Source organism: Hermetia illucens, chromosome 4 (assembly GCF_905115235.1).
Source record: "Hermetia illucens chromosome 4, iHerIll2.2.curated.20191125, whole genome shotgun sequence".
NCBI lineage: Eukaryota > Metazoa > Arthropoda > Insecta > Diptera > Stratiomyidae > Hermetia > Hermetia illucens.
Genome location: NC_051852.1, coordinates 87,678,139 through 87,699,566, shown reverse-complemented (window position 1 = coordinate 87,699,566; position 21,428 = coordinate 87,678,139). Strand labels below are relative to the sequence as shown.

Sequence of the window (21,428 nt, the reverse complement as noted above, 5' to 3'; positions counted from 1 at the left end):
TCCAGGCATCAGAACAACAAATCGGTTAGTCACCGAGAAATACTTCAGGCCCTCCATGAACAAGGATGTCAATTCCTGTGAAGTGTAAAGTCTCCAGGCATGGAGACCAGGCGGTGACCAGAGGCAATATCTCTGAAGGACATTACGGCGCAATCTTGTGCCGAAGCCTTCTGTCGAGAGTGGACGCCTCGCTTTGGCGTCCTTGCAGTGGTCATCACTGACCAGGGAATACAATTTGAGTCCACCCTTTTCTCGGAGTTAGGCAAACTAATGGGATTTAAACGCCGGCGGACTACTGCATACCACCCGCAATACAATGCGATGCTAGAACGTTGGAACCGGATGCTGAAAGCCACCATTATGGCACGCGACGATCCGTCCTGGACTCAAGTCTTGCCTCTCGTTCTACTCGGCCTACGTACAACCCTGCCAGCCCCGCGGAACTGGTATACGGGGAGAACCCAAGACTCCCAAGTGATCCGGTCTTCGACAACAGATCGGGTCTCACAGAGGTGCGGTTGGTGCGTCTGCTGGGGGCAATTTCCGACGCATCAAAAGCCACACCTCCCATCCGACACTCGTCCGCACCTGCCTGTGCACCCAAGGAGCTGGACACATGTACGCACGTCCTGGTCAGGACGGATGCCGTCCGGAAACCGCTGCGCCATCGGCGCTCTCCACGCTTTTTAGAACTCGCCACTGGAGTGGAGAGCTAGCGGTGAGAAAGTGCCGTTGGTTGGAGGCAGAGGGACCGAATGGAGAAGAACCGGTCTCTTCTGCTCCAGCCGTCACCGAGCACACTCTCAATCTCAGGTACGATTTGTAAAGTTATAAGAATAAAAAATTATTCTGTGTATGAAAGTGTTCTGCTGCAAGTTCATTATTCGCTTTCTGCAGAGTTTTTTTTGCAAATTCAAAACAAAGGAAATCAAGTGTTCCTAAAGGGTCATCACTATAATTTTTAGATTTTTCGGAGTGGTAGTTTCTGAGCATTGGTCCCTGATTCAAGTGGGCCTTTTTATCCTTTTCGGCAAAAACCTATTACCACCCAACTTTTACACTGCAGGGACCCTCGAACTCAATATAGAATGATGTTACTTACACCATGCACTGGAGTTTTCAGTTCCAATATTTCAACCAAATTTCATGTCAGAAGATGCAGCCATTTCCGAACAAACTGTTATGACAGGCAGACATCCTGTGAGGAGTTACCATCAAGCACGTCCCTTCGTTCAAACAAAGGAATGCTCGGCGCATGCATGCATGGGGTATAATGCTACAAACAGGTTGGAAAAGGAGATGTTTAAGCCCAATAGCTCGCCCTCTAGAATACCCACAACAAAAGTGCGGAAGGATGCACCCAGGAGAGACTGGTGGACCTCACAAGCCGCAATAATGTCCACCATGACTGAGTGTAGTGGGTCACAACAGGCTCCTCAGGAACAAGAAGCGAACCCATTCAGGGGAAACTCGGCAATTATGAGATCTCCTCCAATATCGAACAGGGCTGTTGAACAGAAGTCTGATGGCGGAAGCCATCAAGATGGTATATGAGTACAATAAAGCGCGGAAAGAAGAGAAAGAATCAAAGGAAAGTTCATCGGCGGCAACAAAGACATCATAGGTGACCCCTGAACGTAGAGAAACAAAAGAGTACAAGAAAAATAGAAGGTACGTCTAAGCAAGCAAAAACGAAAAAGGCGTGAATCTTAGCGGTATAGGCTAGATATTCTAGAGTTAAGTCAGGCAAGATCCTGGTCCTTATTTAGAATCTGTATTCTGAACCTCACTAAATACTATCTGCAACTTCCCATATCATGAGTTCGCGCCTTATTGAGTTAGCTTGGAAACATTTTTTTTTAATTTCAATAAAAATCAATAAAATTAAGATAAACTTTTAGGTTTTCTCATGCTAAATATTGAGTTTGGTGTCTTAAATTAAAATTCACTGATATTTTATTGGATTATTAGCAAATCGAAAATGAAACAAGTGGAGAAACGAGAGACCGAATGGTTCATATATGAAATATTGGGCGTGTGTGTTATGTTAGACATTTTCAATGTACGTTTACCCATTCGTACAGACCTGAAAATTCAAAATATTCCTTCCCGTATTTTCAAATGCCAAGTTATAAGGACATATATAAATGTTATGCTCAATTAACACGAAATTGGAACCTTAGTTCTATTACAAATTTCTAAGTAATGATAACATTTCGCATTTCGGGTCTTTTTGGTAAATTTCTAAAATATAGTAATGCACCGTTACTAACTTTATTTGAGTAGATAACGGAGTGGAACGTATTTTGAAGCCTATGTTAAAAAGTTGGATAGAACATCTCCTTGGCTTAGACCGTTGTCGAATGGTCTCAAGAGTGATCTTGCTGCTTTTGTCTTACGCACCTTGCTCAGGGTGACCCTAGCCAGTCTCATCAATTTTGTGGGAATACCGAATTCTCTCATGGCCCTGGGTATGCTATAATAGGCGGCCTTCAAGTCGATGAGAGATGGTGCAACTGATGGCCATATTCCAACAGTTTTTGTATCGTTTACCGAACATAGAAAATCTGATCTGTTGCTTATTTGCCTTTGGATGTTGTTGGCCATCAAATTTCTAAAATTATTAGTTGCTTCTTGGGTAGGGCCCTGTGAAATGCATTTACGCACAAAGGGCCGGACCCCTGTCTAGAGCGTCTAGGACTCTAACCCGGAACCGTTTGACACATTACCTCAGGGTAGGTCTTTTCAGTACAGAAGTATTCAGGGAGCCTCAACTACCCTGGCATCTCTCCTATCCATCTCACCCTTTTTCACCTTAAGAACGCCTTGAGTGTAAAGTGCTACCCGGCTTCACCTGTCCTCGCTCAGCAGTATGGCCTCAATTATGATGTCCGGGGACGCAAGACACCCTTGCATCGAAAGGTGATGGCAATGGTGCTCCCACCTTCTCCAGAAGAAAAAGGTGTGGCAGGCATCATCCATCAGCGACCGTGATTTTCCGATTGTGTGCAGGTGAGATTGAAAATGTGCATGTCCGCTGAGCAGCTTAATTAGTTAATATTGAACCTCACGGTGTTTTCGATTGAACCACGGCCGCACATCTTTTATGAGATACGCGGTCCATCTACCCCTCAATTCTCTGTCGCAAGCGGAAGCGCCTTTATTTCCCTCGCCTTTTTTGAGGTATGTAAGCCTCCGCTCGGCAGCATGGAAAGCGATCGGAATAACTCCCGCGGTCTCCATTACTGTTGGCTCTGAGACGGTACGGTAGGTTAATTTGCGCTACGCGCTTGCGGTAAATTTTCTTACTAAGGAAGTCCGCCCATACTTCGGAACCGTAAGGAAGGGCGGACTGAATCTCGCTCATCAGCAAGCGACGCCTGCTGGATAATAGACCTCCGGCATTGGACATCAGCCAGCAAATCACAAACATTCTAGCCTCAGTCTTGTCTGCGGTGTTGGAATCTGCTCGAAGAAGCTCATCTTCGTATTTACCGTGATGCCGAGGTATTTTATCGCCGGCTTCGACAAGTCCATGGTTTCACCAACCTGAACAGGGAAGACTGTGAGAACCCTCATGCTGACTTCGGTTGTCTCCAGAGCTACGGACAATCCATGTTCAGTCATCCATTTGCTTACTTCCCGCCTCACTATTCCCAGTCATCCGTGTATCCTAGCAGATGTGATTCGTCAGGCATTTCGAGTCGTAGAAAACCATCGTATAAGGCGTTCCAAAGGTCCGGACCAAGGATAAATCCCTGAACCGCCCCCGATGTTACCTTCATTCTGCCCTGTCCTTCCCGTCCTAAACTTCTTACCTCTCCTTCAATTGCGGGTAAAAATGAAAAAGGAAGTACGACCCAACACGAGGAAATTTGAAAAGGTAGTCTGAACAAAATACAATGGCTCCAGATTGAATAGATGGCTGTGAAAAAATAGATTCAACTCGCCTCATTAAATGGGCATTCCAGAAGCAAGGACTTCGAATTGACTTAATGGTACGAAGAAGAAAAAAATAGTGCTCAAGACCCCACGGTAACTTTTTGTACTATATGAAGGAACAGATTATTAGGGAAAGCCTTACCACGGTTTCCTTGCTTATTCAGCCCCAGTTGTCCAAAGCACATTTCTTAGTCGATTGAATTAAAGTGTAAAATTAATCTTTTCCATCGTACTTTATTTCTAAATAAAACGAGTAAAGAGGGTTTAATGTTTTGTTGCACCGTAACACATACACATTTGAATATACAGTAAGTATCATATATTTAATCCAATATACGTTTCTCGATTTATATTATTATGAAAAGCAGATTTTTACGACTAATCCCATCGACTTCTCTTCTTCTTCTTGGTGGAATCTGAACCATCCGATGCAGCAGGCGGTCTGGGTGCTGGTGGAGTCATTCCCCCAGGTAAAGCTGGTGCCAAAAACACACCTGACTCTGGTACAGTCTTCTCCCATGTCCGATCGCTTGACGCTCGAAACTAGAACAAAACAAAAGCACAATGAAAAACACGGTTGAAGAGAAAAAAGTAGCTTGTCTTTTTGTCCATCCTGAACTTCAGTTCAAAAGCAATCGGTGACTAAAGAAGAAAGCAACTAACTTCAGAAACGAAAGAGGGAAGATTAAATTATGTCGATGTCAGTCTTAGAAAGCGATTTGCGCTGAAAAAATGTTGATCTAGAAACGTAAGTTTACCTGGGTGTTATACTGACTGCGAAAAGCCTCCCGCATGGCCGAAAGACGATCGCTTGCTGGTCCTGAAGCACTTACCGGCGAAGGAGCGCTTGCCGGTTGTGCGGATTGACTCTTTTGTGAATGACCCTCAGAAGAAGAATATGAATTGCTTGATGCGCCTAAACCTGGACGTTCTCTATAACCTAAACCAGCTCCTCCAATATTCAGCTTTTTACCCTTGCCGCTCTTGAATCTTGATTTACGGAACCATGAGCTCTGCATGGCAAGTTCCATCAAGGCATTTGGTACTTCTTGATTTGCACCTTCCAAGTTCCGTACCAAATGGCCGGCAAATTCTTTGTCTTTCTCCACGACCAATGTGTAAGCTGTTCCCTTTTCACCTGCTCGCCCCGTTCGGCCGATTCGATGTGTATGTGTGTCAATATCACGAGCGATATCGTAGTTGACCACTGTTCGAATATGTGGAATGTCTAAACCACGTGCAGCCACATCTGTTGCCACCATGATATCACATTCCTTGCGCTTGAAACGCGTGATCACCTTGTTACGATCCGCCTGGTCCATGTCACCGTGCAACAGTACGCAATCGAACTCCTTCAACTTTAAATTATTGGCAACTTGTTCGGCATCGAGCTTCTTCGTCACAAATATCAAAATGCTCCCTTGTGACTGGAACTCAACAATTTTGCATAGTAGCCAGTTCCATTTGTGATGTGGATTTGAGAAGACTAGAACGTGTTGGGTTATATCTTCGTTGGCTTCTCCTAAGTCGCCTTGGATAATTCGGATTGGATCGGTCAAAACGTCGCGAGCTAGCTTCTCGATGCGTTTCTTGAATGTAGCGGAAAATAGCATGGTTTGACGGTCTGGACGGACGTGGTTACAAATCGACCGGACTTGTGGTTCTGGAAATGAAAAAACGAATGTTGTTTGTATAAACTTGATTGCAAGTTGAGACGCTAGCCTACCAAATCCCATGTTGAACATCCGATCAGCTTCATCGAGGACAAGATATGACACTCTCTTTAAATTCGTCGCTTTGATCTTAACCATATCAATCATTCGACCTGGAGTCGCGACGACGATTTCTGCTCCCTGCTCCAATGCTTTGCTCTGCTCCCATTTTGACCCGCCACCATACGCGCATACAACGTGAATATTATAAACCTTGCCAAATTTTTTCGCCTCGTTGTAGATTTGAAGTGACAGTTCACGCGTCGGCGCCAACACCAGAGCGATTGGTCCTTCCCCGGGTTTCAGCTCCCTTTGGTCCATTATATGAACGAGCATCGGCCAAATGAACGCCGCTGTCTTTCCACTACCAGTTTTTGCGATGCCAATAATATCACGACCGCTCAGAGCGGCGGGTATTGCTTGCGCTTGAATTGGAGTAGGTTGAGTGTATTCCGATTTACGGATGGCCTTCATAAGCGGTTCGTCGAATCCGAAATGAGCAAAACTCGTCACTGGATTTGGCGGAACTGGACCCGTCACTTTCACGCCTAACGTACGACGAAGATCAGCTACTTGTTGTGGAGTCAACTTCGCAATATCTTCATGCTGATTGTAGAAATTTTTCTCAAAAGACTCATAGTCGATCTCAGAATGGTCGATAGGCGGTAGAGGGTCGATGTCGCGCTTTCGAGGCGGCGCGATCGGATTACCGTCTTCGTCGTACTCAATCTCCGCATCTGATCCGTCATCTTGTACCCCAGCCAAAGGATTTTCTTCCATATATCTAAAAATACCGGAATAAGTGGGAGATTGATACCACAAGACTCAAAACAGACCTATAATAGCTCTCCTCATCGTCCTCATCATCTATGTCTGCTCTAATGCCTTTGGATTTGTGCTCAACGTTCGGATTCTCTGCGATTTTCTTCTCCTTTTCAACCTGCTTCTCGATGCCGGCCATGAAAGCATCAAGCGGATCATCATCCTCGTCTGAACTGTCAACCTTGAAAGGAGAAAATCAATAGATTTAACGAGAATTCCTGCTAGTGTGGAAAGCAAATGCGACTCAAATCGAATGTTAGGAGTTACTTGTCGCAGTACAAACTCCCGCAACTAATTAAGAATCCATTTCGGTCTCGAAAGGATTGGGAGAGAGTTGTTAACTTATTTGAGGTACGACTTCGCACTTACAGCTTTCTGCTGTGGCTGGGATGCGGTTGGACTCCCCGGCGCCGGAATGTACGCTAGATCTGGAGTTGTTTCGTCCTCCTCGTCAAAATACTCGTCTTCCGTCCGAGACTTTCTCTTCCCCAGCGCATATTGCGAAGAGTTCGCGAACTGCGAAATGGCATCCATTGTTGAATATCCATGTTTCGACAAACCTCCACCGGTCTGTGGTACCAAATTTCGATTAGCAAAACCACCAGCCGAGCGACCACTATTCAAGGTGCTCGGTGGCGGAACGGCGTTCATAGAATAGCCACTCTTGTCGGAAATTTCCGATTTTCTGTATGGGAAACCACCGCCACCGATACCGCGATAGCTCATTTTCGATGCACTTGTTCCGTATCACTGTAATACACAATATTTATCGCCCCACACCGTCTCCTAAACGGCCGGATGGAAAGCGATCTGTCTTCGCAGTCCCTCACAATCGAGCGTCAAAATGATAGTTGTCAAAACACGAAAGTCCAATGAATTATATGCTTGTATGGAATTGGTTTGGATGGCGGTTGACTGGAAAGCTTCCAAAAGAAACTATCAATATTCCAATGCGAAATAACCTCAATTCGATATTTGTCAGACGAGAGCGCTCGTGAGTTTTTCTGCAATTTTGGAGAAGTTTTTAATCCAATTGAGATGTTTACCGTACGAATCGTATCGCGGCGGTTGCAAGGCACGCACCGGCAATTATCACGATGCACAATTTTAAACTCTACAGCTACAGCCGCACCTGCCACCTCAGAAAAATTAACCACACCACCCCCGGAAAGTGCCGAAAGACCAGCTAACCCAAAACTAGTTAATATTGTTAACGAAATCGCGACATTAAACCTACTCGAAGTATCGGAGCTTAGTACACTGCTTAAAAAGAAACTAAATCTTCCCGAGACAGCATTCATGCCGGCATCGTTTGCTGCAGGCCCCGCTAGACCCGCAGCCGAAGAGGAGGAGGAGGCGGCTCCAAAGAAAGTGCAAACTTCGTTCAAAGTCAAATTAGTGAAATTTGACGACAAACAGAAGGTTGCATTGATAAAGGAAGTGAAAAATCTTCTGGAGGGCATGAACCTGGTGCAAGCAAAGAAATTCGTCGAAAGCGCACCGACGATAGTTAAGGAAGATATTCCTAAGGATGAGGCGGAAAAACTGAAGGAGGCGCTTTCGAAAGTGGGAGCTGAAATAGAAATCGAGTAGATTTTGTGAATTTTTGATTTACGCATAGATTGTAGGTGTTATACGAAAATACAAACGTTCTAATAAAAACACTTTGTATTCTCAATTTGCCGTCGAATCGCACTGTAGTTTTTACGACTAGTTCATGCAAACGTTTGTTGCCAACCTCTGGTTTTGTCTAGGGGCACATCATGTTCCTATTCCTTCCGATCGAGTGATTGCATCCTCTGCTTCCGAAGACCGAGCAACGGACTCCCTCTGCCAAGCGAAGCATCCTATCTCTTCGCCTATGCCTTCTACCTTGCCTTTGATTAGGCATCGACCGTCCACTCAATATGACCTGATCATTGGAGATATTGGACGCTGTGAGTTCCCGACTCATTATACAAAAGGAACAGTTCTCTGTTATAACTGTTTTGCCATTGGTCATTCCCTTTCACTAGTCCTAGAATTCGCCCGAAACTATTAGAGAACAAGATTGACCAAATCAGTTCTTGTATATTGAGACTGCTGGCTATGCCAAGCAATAGAATCCACTTTCTTAACATGGCCAACGACTAAGTCAACCTGGCGGGGAACAGTGGTATAGGAGTGAAAATCTCACTGGAAGGAACTGAAGCACATTTCTGCAAAACGTCAACTATGAAACGTGTTTACCGGGCTATGCTCGTTCAAGAGTAACTAGCGAAAGTATATGCAATTATATGAAGTTGCCCACTTGTCTTAAAGTAATCTTTTGTCTCTTTACCATCATACTTCCGGTTTTGTCCCTGTTTATTTCTAGGCGGATGATTTTCAATGTTTCCGGAATATTTATATCATCAACAACGGCTATTATCTGATTCATTAGCAGTTCCGTAGCTATGTTGAGTATTTTTAGTGTGAAATAGATATGTGTGACTCGACTCAAATGTCCATTTATGTTACTGATGCGACTCATCACAAAAGAGGCGAGTCGAATCAAAAGGGACGGCGAAATAGAGCTGCTTGATTTAATTTGGCAAACAGCCGGGGGCAGATGGATTTACAACCGAATTGGTTAAATATGGAGGCGACCAATTACACCAAGTGATTCATCAACTTGTGCTCAAGGTGTAGAGGGCAGCGAATCAATGCCTGACGACTGGCAAAGAGGCATTATCTGTCTCATACATAAAAAGGGAGATATGACACAGTGCAGCAACTATACAGGTAACACGTTGCTGAGTATCATCTATAAGATATTCTCATCTATCTTGCTTGGCCGGATAGACCCATGCGCCCAGAACATCATTGCCCCATACCAAAGAGGCTTCACTTCAGACAAATCAGCAACAGATCAGATTTTCTCTCTGCGGCAGGCGATGGGAAAACTGTTGGAATATGGACAACAGTTGCACCATCTGTTCATCGACTTTAAAGCCGCCTATGATAGCATAACCAGGGTAAAACTGTACACGACCATGAGAAAATTCGGTATCCCGACGAAATTGATAAGACTGACTAGGCTGACCCTGACCAATATGCGAGGCCAGATAAAAGCAGCAGGATCACTCTCAAGACCGTTCGATATCAACAACGGTCTAGAACAAGGTGATGCGCTATCATGCATCCTCTTTAACCTGGCCCTCGAGAAAGTGATCAGTGATGCTGAGGTAAATGCAAGAGGTACGATCCTCTTTAAGTCCACCCAACTACTGGCCTATGCTGACGATATCACATCATGGGAAGAACCACCGGAGACGCACAAACTGCCTTCATCCAGATCGAGCAGGCGGCACGAGATCTTGGGCTCCACATCAATGAAAGCAAGACAAAATATATAGTAGCAACGTCAGCACTGAAAACTAACCAACTAACAATATCAAACCGCACTGGTCAAACAGAAAGAATAAGGATAGGAGAATATAATTTTGAGACAGTTGATAATTTCTCCTATCTAGAGTCAAAAATTACAATCGATACCAGCTATGATGATGAAATCCGCGCACGGTTGTTGTCAGCCAACAGAGTCTATTTCAGCTTACAAAAACTGTTCCGCTCGAAACGCCTCACCGTAGGGTCAAAGCTCTTACTGTACAAGACAATGATCTTGTCAGTCCTCGTGTATTCCTCGGAGACTTGGGTTCTTAGCAAGAAAAATTGTGAACTCTTGACCGCGTTCGAGAGAAGAATCCTCCGAAGAATTTTTGGCCCCCTACATGAGGATGGACGATTCCGTAGCATACATAACGATGAAATCTATGAGCGATACCATGACCGTCAAGTTGCGGATAAAATCCGGCTCAATAGGTTACGGTGGGCGGGTCACTTAATCCGTATAGATGAGGATGATCCAGCCCGGAAAGTCTATAAGGGCAATATTTATGGTAGAAAAAGAAAACGAGGCAGACCCTGCCTGAGATGAAGCGATAGCGTAGGTCAGGATGCCAGACAGCTTTTAGGTATATAGAATTGGTGGACCTCGGTGCAAAACCGGGATGTCTGGAGTTCCTTATTAAGGTAGGCCTAGACCGGATACCGGTTGTTGCGCCATTGATGATGATAATGAAACATCAGCACTTCATATCATATAGCACAAACTCATCAACACGATAAGCGCACAACGAAATATGCGAGGAATGATTCTATTAAAACATGCCTGGTGAACTTGATCTATTGATACGAATTACTGTTTGCTTAGTGTTACGAGTTACAAACCTCCTTTCAATCATTTTTGGCAGCACCTCCTAAATAAGCAAGAATATCTCGTTATAGTCTTTACAGCGATAGACTTCTCGCCTTTTTATTAATAAGGCATATATTTACGCCGCAATTTATTTTATTTCAAAATTCACAGAGCTTCGATATTACAAATGTACTTTCTGTTCTTAGAAATTCTGTAGGCATACCTTTCACACGTGATGTTTGGTTATTTCGAAACAACCTTGCACCGAAGAAAAGAATAAGTTGTTTTAGTATTAGTATTTACGAAGTAAAAAATAAAACAAGCATAAAAACGTTGAAAATAAAGACTCAAAATAGACTCCGCGTTTCAAAAATTAGGCATATGTGTTTTTGAATCGAAAGTGTAGATTTATTTGCTCCTGCGAGAAAAAAACTGCGTTTGGGGGTAACTGGGTTGAGTCTAAGCTGCGTTAACTTAAAGTTAATGTGAATCTTCCTGAGATTAATTAATTTGCAGATTTATATATGAAAGCCGCGACAGAGCCAGTTAATTTCTGAAAATGGTTTAGTTTTCTAAGGTTACTCACACAAGAAAAGTCTCGAAAATGAATTCCAGAGGGTAAACAGCTGTCTATGAGGCCACACACCAATAGGAAAGGTACTTTTTAAAAAGCAGAGAGTGAGTAAACTTCCCCTGACCTGTTTCAGTTGCATAACAATCGCAATAATTGCAAGAATATTGTTACGAATTTGTTTTTCGTACTTCTAACGCTGTTACCAATTGTTACGATTCCCTTCACGTAATCCACCGCTTCACACCAATTATTACGTTCTTAGCTATTCGTACTTATCACTAGTTACATTACTTGTTTTACGTAGGCTCGTAGCACTAAACAAAAACCCGTTCTGTAACTTTAATACAATAATAATAATCGTTGGCGCAACAATCCATATTTGATCAGGGCCTTGAAGTGTGTTAGAGCACTTCATTCAACACCGTAACGGTACACTACAGTATTACAGTACCCTGTAGGAGGCAATGTGATCAGCATTGCGCTCGCCCGAGATTATCACCCTAATTTGACTCAGGTAATCATTCACAGCTGAGTCGACTGGTATTCGACGTCAAATCACGATGCAAATCCCACTGCCATCAGTGAAATTTGAACCGCGACCTTCCGTACGACAGCTATCCGGAAACTTTAATACAAGCGTTTATTAAACACTAAATTATATAACGGTACTGTATAAAAAATTATAGAACAATTCTTTAACTAGTACAATTCGAGGCGTATTCATACCCGACGGGATCTGTTCTAACTCTAGAACCAGACTGACTTTGTGAGCGGATTTTTGGCCCTTTTATACCCCGCGGAACATTCCAGAAAGGCATGTAAACACTTTACTAGAAAACTACTTTGCGACAAGATCTTTCTACACACATTATTATCATCTGTTAACAATTATCGTAACTGAAAATTTGCCTTACTGTTATATAATTTTAGTGTCCTGGCTAATTGTCATTACTACAATTTACATTACCGTCACACATAAGTTTCCAAAATGATTTTCATCACAACATCATAGCACTGAATCATACCGAGAATATTACGGGTGAAGGAAGGAATGAGGATTCTTGAACTGGAAAGAAGAGCGCAAAACGAAGCAAAATATTCTGTAAGCTCGGCTGAGGTTATTAACATAGTGAATATTAAAACGAAGCCTGTTCTCGAATGTTACGTCACGATTCTCACCCGACGAAATAACCGAAAGAGGCTGGCCATTCAAACAATAAACAGGTATCGCGAAAGCAGATTTCAGGGAAAACAATAATGCTAAATATCTGCTAATATTAGGCGCCAACTTATTCTGTGCACACCAACGAAACAGACGGTCGAGGTTTGATTGTAGGTGACGAAATTCTGCAAGCGAGTCAACAGTAGAAAGTAGTTCCAAATAATCTTTCTTACAAAAGACAAAATAGATAAATAAGGAAGGACGGTTATTAATAAATAAGGATAATAGAAATAGACCAAGGAAAAGAAGAGGACACTAGGTGAGAGGAAGAAAAAGTTGAGGCGCAGCTGTTGAAGGAGACCCAAATCACTCCACCGCATAAGTAATACCTGAACCACCAGAAGGGAACGACTGGTGGAAAGCCATACCACAGTTAGATACTAGACAGCTACCTCACTCCCCCTTGCCCCTCAAGGGGGGAAATCAGTGCGAATACACACGATTTCAAATTGTTTTGCCCTTGAGCATGAGCGAGATGTACCGAAAACCCGATCAGCTGTGTTTGACATACCGCCCGGACTTGCCAATGCATTGGTGAGATTGGCAAGTTTTTGCTTATGTATAAGTGAATACGTGAAACAACTTTTTGCTATGTGGGTGAGCACGCCGTAGTACCAGAATAGGAAAAGCTCACCGATCTCTCTCTTACCAATACGATTTGACGAAGATTATGCCTTTTCCTTGTTCAGCGTATCTGATGTGTACAGATAAGCTTCTGCAAGCACATTTGCAAGTGGGGTCATTTTTGTAAGGGTACTGCCTATAGTAGATCTACTGTGGCCATACGATTTGAGCATCTTGAGGGAGAAGATGTGGTCGACTGAGTCAAAAGCTTTGGAGAGGTCTGTACAAATTGTTTGCACGTCTATCCTTTGGATAAGGAATTTAATGACAAAGTTGATAAACTTTAATGCGTAAGTTGCGGCAGAGTACCCCCGTTAAAGCCTACGAACCGACTTTTTTGTAGGGAGATGAGACATGCAGCCTTCCAATTGTCTGAGAGAATACCTTCAGATAAACTTTTGTTGAACATTTAAAAGGAGAGAGAAATATGCTGTTTAGATTTTGTTAAAAAAAATTTGAAAAATCGTCATCACAACCGCCATTGATATCAAGACTAAAATCGACAATGACACGAGTCAGGAGGGGATTGGAAAAGCAAGGGGTGGGAGTATGGAATTTATTATTTAAAAAAAAAATGTCTTTCTCTGGATCCGAAAAATAAAAAAATAGACAAACACCGAATCCACACAATGTTGACAAAATCTTTTCCCCTAAAAATATAATTTCTCTTTTCTTGTCTCTCTTTCCTTGTATTGCGTCCAATATCGAAATCTGGCAATGCTATTTGAAAGCAGACCAAGCAGCTGTCAAGCGGTTGCATTTACTTCTCCGGCTGACGTTCGCGCCAATTATTTTGATTCACCGGACATAATTCGCTCTCCCTTCGCGTTATAAGACATGGACAAGAAGAAAAAAGATTGTAAATATTGGGACAAGTGCTATCAAAGAAATGCAGAGCATTGTGAAAAGTACAATCATCCGGCGGTAACGGCAGCCACTGCTCGGTCACCCAGGAAAAAATCGAAAACACCAGAGCCCGTTTCACCAGGAAAGCCAGATCGAAGAAGTCCTGAAAAACGCAGCCCCCGGAATGACAGTGACGACTCAAGTGATCGAAAGAAGTTTAAGAAGTCACCGGCAAGAACACCTACGCCAGAGAAGGTAGCAAATCGTGACAGTTCACCCAGCCATCTACAAGTGCCGGGATCAAGCTCCCGCAATTCGCCATCTCCCAACAAAAGTCCCAAGCGTAGCCCTGCCCGTCGCAGCGTGAGTCCTAAGAAAACTGCAAAATCTGCAGGACCAACCACCTCGCCTAAAGGGAATGAAACCGGCTCTAAAGAGAGACACTCAGCTAAATCGAAGTCACCTCATTCGGAACGCAGGGAAATAGACAATTCTGAACTTTACAACGAAGTCATGAGAAATTTGGCAGGTGCACCACAGTACGAACCCGACGCTGTTCGCTACTCCCAAAAGGCGGAATACAAGGAATTGCTCAAAGAACCTGCCTTGTTCATGCGGCACATGTTTCTGGTCGAAATGCCACCTGATTTTTATAAATTCTGGGAGTTCTGCGAAACTCAGGCGAAAGCAGGGCAAAAGCCTCAAAATTTGTTGGAGAAGCTTGGCTTGATGTTGGTTGGTCCCTTTGATTGTCTAGCAAAGAACTTTCACGATGTAGAGATCAGCGAGCCCGGTGAGTACTTACGGCACTGGCGGTTCTTTTACGACCCACCTGAATTCCAGACAATCTTTGTAAAGCAGAAGTCAGAAATTCACTATGGCTACTGGCGTGATGACCCTAAGGACAAAGAGAATCTTTTACTAGCACGAAACGATGCAAAGAAAGGTTGCGAATTCGAATTTGTTGGCGGGAATTGTTTCGAAACTGTATTGTAAATATTTGCTTTATTTCTGTTTAATTTAAAGTCGAGCATGTCTCCTCATTGCAGGTACTACTTAGACAAAGATGCAGATATCACACCATTCAACCGGCAAATTGCCACTTCCTTGCGGAAATCATTGGAGCAGTTTGCACAGTCTAACGACATTCCACTAACAGCCTTGAAAGAATTGAAGAAAAAACGGGACCGGAAAGTTGTCTGCAAGACTTTCCATCATGCTGGCTTGGTCGTGCCATTCGATAGAAAAACGGAATTGGGATATCGGGGATTGATTGACACAGAAGCGAAGCTAAAAAAAATTTTAGCGCGTTTCGATTTGGCCAAGGGCGATGAGAAATTAATAGCGTCAGCCATGGAGGAGTTACAGCCTTTTATTACAGCGGCGAATATAGGTAGGCCCCCATATTCTGATTTTATTCTTTCGGATATTGATTAGTAATTTTAGCTGTCGACGAGTGTGATTTTGGGACAGCTATCGAACTAGGAATCGATTTATTCTGTTCGGGTCACAAGGAGGTGCATGGTGCGGTGAATGCTTTGCTGGTGACAGGGTATTCGATGGTCGATCGTCCACAGTTTATTGCTATTATGAAAACACATCTCGAAAGAAGGCGAAAGGGTTCAGATTTAAGTATATTTGCCTAAGGTATATTTTAAGTTTTTACAAATACACGCTTGAGTTTCTAAAACAAACTATTAAATTTTCGAAAAATGAAAGATTTCTTTTCATAAATGTGAATAAGGAATGTATTTTGGTAGCCTACCCGTCTATGATATGCACTTAGGTTGGCAACGTGAGGTTTGGGAAAGCTATATGGAGACGCTAGACAGCTTCTTTTAGGGATATCAAATTGGTGGGCCTCGGCGCAAAACCGAGATGTCTGCAGTTCGTTATTAAGGCAGGCCTAGCCCGGATACTGATTGCTGCGCCGTTGATGATAATATGGAGGAGTTCGGAAAAACATTCTTGGGTTGTTCATACATTTGTAGAATAGTTTCCAGACCCCTTCTGACGGCACTGCTTACCATTCAAATATCAGCTCAATTCAGCTTTGCTAAAATAATCAAGCATATCCAATTTGCTTGCTCCTAATATCCTTAATACAATGTCTATTTATGTTGGGTTGAAACTTTTGGCGGCTTTTCCAATCTGAATTTTCGCCTGATTACTCGAATATTTAACTAATTTGATAATAAATAATAGGAATAGATAGTCACGTGTTAAGAAGTATTTTTTTTTTTTTTTGAGTTTTTCAAAAACCAGTTTCAGTTTAAGAGTGCACTCAATCCCTGTCAAGAGCCCTTAGAGTGCTCGCTTTCTCCAATACCGACGAGATAAACGGAACACTTGGACCTAAGCGAAGTGAGGTGCTAAGGCTCTGGAGAGTACCCCTTTCCTTCTTGCGATACTACGCTTTTGCACTTTGGAAAGCCGAGTGGTAGCAGAATCGAATTCATTGTCGAACTCTTGGTGATACCTACCGCAAGGCGCACTCTCATATCTTAGAAACCAGGTGACTGCAAGATTCCGGTCCATTGCATATGACTCGTAGTTAAAAGTTTCCCGTTTTTCACCGACCGGAAGATATACTATAAGCTTTAAATTCAGGAAAATTTCTGGCTATAATACCAGGGCTTCCGCCCAAGTGGCGAACCATTTCAGGGTTGACAGGCCAATTTTATGAGGCACAGAATTTTGTCCTTTCTTTTTTTTTGTTTCACACACTTTTTCTTCTTCTTCTTGTAAATCTATAATACTAATATATATTATAAACACAATTCTAAAAAATCTGCACTAAAATCTCATAAATGACCAAGAACGACTGTAATTTTCTTGTGGCTAAGAAGGGTTGTAAAAATACGCAACTTAACCTAATGAATGTTGGTGATAGAGTTAACGGGTTAAAAAAGATCAGGATTGTGGCATGTATCTGGAATGCTCTGCATTGCGTAGAAGTTAATAGTTTTTATCAGAAGAAGATATTACTTGCTGTATCTAGGTAAAATCTCAGAGAGATTGAAAGTCGAAAGCGGAGCTTTATACTAAGCCAGACACTCTCCTTATCCTTGACTCGACGTTTATTCGATTTTTCTGTTTGCACCAATGTTCTCTATATGGCAGTAACGCATGGAAAATTTCCATCACCTCTCACTTGGAAGCTTCCATTAGCGTGTCATCAGCTTACTCTGATCTGAGACAATAACAAATGAAGAACTTCGCCGGTGTATGGGTACTCCTGGAGAAGGCGGAAGTGGCTGTGAATAATTCATAAGAACTACGTGGTGTATAACAATGGGGGAGTACTTCTCGTAAAAACTTGTTGCGAGCTGAAGCACATTGACGAACTGGCAGCCATATCGGGTAGACATGGTTGTTACGCTCTGCTCGCTATGCTTTATGCAACCATATAGAATAAACATTGAACTGCGTCCTAAAGAACTATTGCTTCCTTTTGATTATATAATACGCATACTAGCCAGTTCATCAGTAGCTCAGTAAACGAGATTAATATTTCGCGTTTTGCTGAACAACAAAATGACCGAAAATTTGAACTGTAACGTTACGTTGTCTTTAAAAATTTCTTGAAATGATTCAAAATTTCCGTAAAATTGCAGAACTAAATAGCGATTTAGGTGAATAACTACATCATAAAGAGTATAAAATAATCCAAGAAATTGGAAATAAGGTGGAACGACCCACTGCGAACGCTGGCAATTCAAAAACAATTCGCAGAAAAGTCTTTTCAAAAGCGTCACGACATTGGGGAAAAATGGCGCGATATGCACGAGTAGACAGATTCACTCTTAGAACATACGTAAAATATTGTGGAACCGTTCATCCCTGAAAAAAAATAGCCTGTTTTGGAGAGAGTATGTGCTATGAAAATCTTAGGCTTTTAGTATTCAGTTTTGTAGTCTGGCAAAAAGTAAATAAAACCTGTTTTATAGAAAATATGTCGGATATCAGTCGACTCAGCTGTGAATGAGTATCTGAGTCAAATCATTGTAATAATCTAGGGCGAGCGCAATGCTGACCACATTGCCTCCTACAGTGGACTGTAGGAGGCAATGTGGTCAGCCGCCAACGATTATTGTTATATTTCCGAGTTATCACAATCCCGGCAGATGCCGGATTTTACGTAATACTAGCACTAAGTGCCAAACAATTAGACTCGGACGATCCTACCTACATAAAAACGAAAGGAGCGCTGGTGGTGGTGACCGGTGGTAGGTTAATGTTAGTATCCGTCGAGAACTCCCCACAACATCAAGCACGTATGCAGAATGGTGTACTTCTGCATGGTTTGAACCACACTGTGGGAAAGTCCCAGGACATTAAGGGAAGCCGCGAGGGATTTTGGTACAATACCTGTAGCTGACAATATTATGTGAACTATAACCACCCGCTCGAGACGTCAAATTTCTTTGATTTCCCGAGCCAGTGGCTCATTGTTCTTTTTTTCCACGTATTTCCGTTCGATGTTGCTATTATGGGGGATAACAACATCAATTATATACGCGGAGCGACCCGTCTTGTCGTCTCTAACGCTGAACCACACATTCTGCACTGGTCGTTCTCCACCTGTTCTTTCGCCGTCCCCTCCTCATGAACCCCTCCCTCCCAGAGCTCCCCAGCACACAGCCATCTGTTTGACAAATGCAAATCAATCAAACGGCTGCTAAAGACAATTCACGTGTTTACTGTGCATTGCCTTCGATTTTCATTCATCGATCCGCATTTGGTCCGATTTCACCCGACGGCAGACTTTGGATCCACTAATAATGGACATTATGAATTTGTAGAGGGTTGGTAAGCAAGTAATCGGTCTTGTGTCTGCGAGGTCCTGCATCGTGTCCTTAGGGATAAGGTAGGTAACCCCCGCAGTAAGGAAGAGTGGAAATTCCTCCGGCCGACTCATGACCTTATTTATACTGTGTGCCAACCGACTGTGTACGCTGGTAAATTCCTTACATCAGAAATTCTGCACACGATCCAGACCTGGGCCCCTCCAGTTCTTCCAACTGTTTATGGCTCGTCGAACTTCCTCTTCGGTAACATCCGCAAAATTCATGCCAGGCGTATTGACATGGCGGGTGCCTTCGACGGTTTTCCACTCAGGGCGGGTAATCCCCAAAGTCCACCCCAATACTCTTCCGCTTCCGTCACCGAAAACGGCACGTCTGGACGCTCTGTTGGGATTTGTTGAGAGATCTGAAAAAACTCCGCTGGTTCTTCGCGTATGTTGCATTCTGGACACGACTGGAATAACTTTCACCATACCATCGTAATCGACTGCATATGACAGAAAGTTTCTGCTTTAGTGTGTCCATAATTTCAACTACGGGTATTTCACTGGGGATGGCATAGTTCCGGTAAACCCTCTGCACTTTATTTCTCACCCGTCTGCTGGCATTGCCAGTGCTGATCTGAATCAGTCTAGGAATGTCCTGCCTTAGTGAGTTCCGCCGACGTTGCAGATGAATTTTCCATGGTGGATCTCTTTAGTCACTCAAACCAATAACACGAAAGCGAATCTTCTGACCGTGCAACACGGGATCGTACATTTGGTGGCTTTCTCGCCGAATCTGCGATGGTACCAACAAATACTTCCTGGGTGCCCTCCGGGAGTCTACGCAGCCAGAGCGACTTCATCAAGTCATCGTCGATCTTGCTCCCACCCAATTGCCTCATTTCGCGAAGCAATTGGCTGGGTTCGATCACCCAATATTAAACCTGCCAGCAAGTGATCCAGTTTTGCTGACTCACTTACCGACAGGCGCTTGATCAATTCGGTCTTCAGAAGCGTGTAAGAGGCCAATTTTACCACGTCGGTCACCAGTAGGATGGACTCCTTATCCAGACCGACTATCGACTAGATCGCGTCCGCCGTTATTCCGGACATCTGGAATTGTGCTTTCAGAAGGACAGCTCCGGGTTCCGCCGCCAAAATGGACGCGGACAGCGAGGATGGTCACATGAGGATCTGATGGGCCTGCCGCGTCTTGATTGTCAAACGATATAACTAAAGCTAAGTTAACGACGCGAGTGTTGTCAAAGACGCGGCTGTACCAGATTCTAATAAGGCTCTGCACTGACTACGGCAGACCGCGCCAACAAATGTCCGCACGAGTGAAAAAGAGAAACCAACGACGCACCCCGAAGCGGACGCTTGATTCGCAGATCGAAAAGAACAATAGCTCGCCAAAAGAGTGAAAACGTAAACTTTACTACGCGAGAGTGCATGTGATCACGCCGGCGGTTGGAGCAGAAGAGATGCGGACCCTCTGTCTCCAAACCACGGGACTCTCTCACTACTGGCTTTCCACTCTCGTGGCGAGTTCTAGAAAAGCTGCGGAGAGCGGCGGTGGCGTTATTCATCCGCTCGTATTTCGAATGTTGTTAATCCTACTGCGCCACAAAACCACGAGTCCTGCTATTGTGCAAATCACCTATCTTTCCTTCTATTCACCGTTGTTCTTCTGGGCAAATATTCTATCCATTAAAATCGCATATACTTTATTGTATAAATGCAGATCGTAAATAAAGACCTCATATGTCAACTCAGCATGGTTATTCTAAAAAGTTGGCGTTTGTTCTGTCTAGTAAGGCGATGTTTTGCTTCGTTTCACTGAAGATGAGATTGACCTATTTATAGTAATTGGGCACGCTAGTCTAAATTTGACGCATCATTTAACTTTTGAACCTTGTTACTTTGGAAGAGAAAATCACTCTTCAGCATTCTTAAAAAGTTTAGGGGCATGGTGTGTACCATTGAAAATAAATAGACTGCCTGTGGGGAAGAAGTAATCTCCACTTCGATGTATTTGGATGAAAAAAGAATTGATCTAAGTATTCGATAAAGTAGGGTAACCACTGAAAAACAACTTCGGTCGAGGATGGCACAAAGTTGCGGGGCATATAGAGAGGCGGCCTACATTTTCTAATAGTACGTATCTTAAGTTAAGTCAAACATTTTGACTTTGCAATGCATCTTTAATGTATTCGATGAAGTAAGATAACAAGTGAAAAAAAATCAATCAAAGGTGATATAGTGTCGCGGCAGCCTATTTTATGGATGCGTTCGGTAAAGTAGATTAATGAGTGAAAAAGCTGCAATATAGGAGCCATAGGGTTGCGACGTAACCTACAATTTGAGATATGGGCGCTCCATCTATACAATAACTTAAGGTATCACTTAAAATCAGAACTTAATTTGGAATTATATGTATGGTGATGGGAAATGAGCTTAAGGGGGTCATCCCGTATGAAGGCGGTTTTTTTCGCTTTTTTATAAATTTTTGTGAAGAACTGGATAAAGATACAAATACGAATTGTTCGCCATATATTTATTAATATTTTGAGCATGCGTAGTAGTTCTCCCGGCCCGAAGGCATAGTTTGTTATTGAAATACAGGGCAATTTATTCACCCATCTCCAAAAAAAAGGTGTTTTTCTGCTGCCACG

General features: G+C 43.2%; 3 protein-coding genes across 3 annotated transcripts; 2 read left to right on the top strand and 1 right to left on the bottom strand.

The window, feature by feature from the left end:
• Positions 1-4,156: 4,156 nt before the first annotated feature.
• LOC119654352 (ATP-dependent RNA helicase DDX42) lies at positions 4,157-7,349 on the bottom strand. Its single transcript, XM_038059696.1, has 5 exons — positions 6,846-7,349; positions 6,491-6,657; positions 5,669-6,438; positions 4,701-5,605; positions 4,157-4,485 (listed from the first exon to the last, which is right to left on the bottom strand). The coding sequence occupies exons 1-5, from the start codon at positions 7,200-7,202 to the stop codon at positions 4,321-4,323; spliced, it is 2,364 nt and encodes a 787-aa protein (XP_037915624.1). The 5' UTR covers positions 7,203-7,349; the 3' UTR covers positions 4,157-4,320.
• A 73-nt stretch (positions 7,350-7,422) lies between these two features.
• LOC119654353 (54S ribosomal protein L12, mitochondrial) lies at positions 7,423-8,140 on the top strand. The gene has a single exon (XM_038059697.1). The coding sequence runs from the start codon at positions 7,515-7,517 to the stop codon at positions 8,067-8,069; it is 555 nt and encodes a 184-aa protein (XP_037915625.1). The 5' UTR covers positions 7,423-7,514; the 3' UTR covers positions 8,070-8,140.
• Positions 8,141-13,850: 5,710 nt separating this feature from the next.
• On the top strand, positions 13,851-15,655 carry LOC119655601 (histone PARylation factor 1-like). The gene is made up of 3 exons (XM_038061557.1): positions 13,851-14,953; positions 15,011-15,354; positions 15,408-15,655. The coding sequence occupies exons 1-3, from the start codon at positions 13,953-13,955 to the stop codon at positions 15,605-15,607; spliced, it is 1,545 nt and encodes a 514-aa protein (XP_037917485.1). The 5' UTR covers positions 13,851-13,952; the 3' UTR covers positions 15,608-15,655.
• Positions 15,656-21,428: the final 5,773 nt, after the last annotated feature.

What these genes read in the sequence shown, in the direction of transcription:
- LOC119654352 (XM_038059696.1), bottom strand. Translation starts at nt 7,202, where the DNA reads ATGAGCTATCGCGGTATCGGTGGCGGTGGTTTCCCATACAGAAAATCG. An exon ending in CCCAGCCACAGCAGAAAGCT is followed by an intron (nt 6,658 to 6,845) that starts GTAAGTGCGAAG and finishes TCTCCTTTCAAG; the next exon opens with GTTGACAGTTCAGACGAGGA. An exon ending in GATGAGGAGAGCTATTATAG is followed by an intron (nt 6,439 to 6,490) that starts GTCTGTTTTGAG and finishes CGGTATTTTTAG; the next exon opens with ATATATGGAAGAAAATCCTT.
- LOC119654353 (XM_038059697.1), top strand. Translation starts at nt 7,515, where the DNA reads ATGTTTACCGTACGAATCGTATCGCGGCGGTTGCAAGGCACGCACCGG.
- LOC119655601 (XM_038061557.1), top strand. Translation starts at nt 13,953, where the DNA reads ATGGACAAGAAGAAAAAAGATTGTAAATATTGGGACAAGTGCTATCAA. An exon ending in AATTGTTTCGAAACTGTATT is followed by an intron (nt 14,954 to 15,010) that starts GTAAATATTTGC and finishes TCCTCATTGCAG; the next exon opens with GTACTACTTAGACAAAGATG. An exon ending in TATTACAGCGGCGAATATAG is followed by an intron (nt 15,355 to 15,407) that starts GTAGGCCCCCAT and finishes TAGTAATTTTAG; the next exon opens with CTGTCGACGAGTGTGATTTT.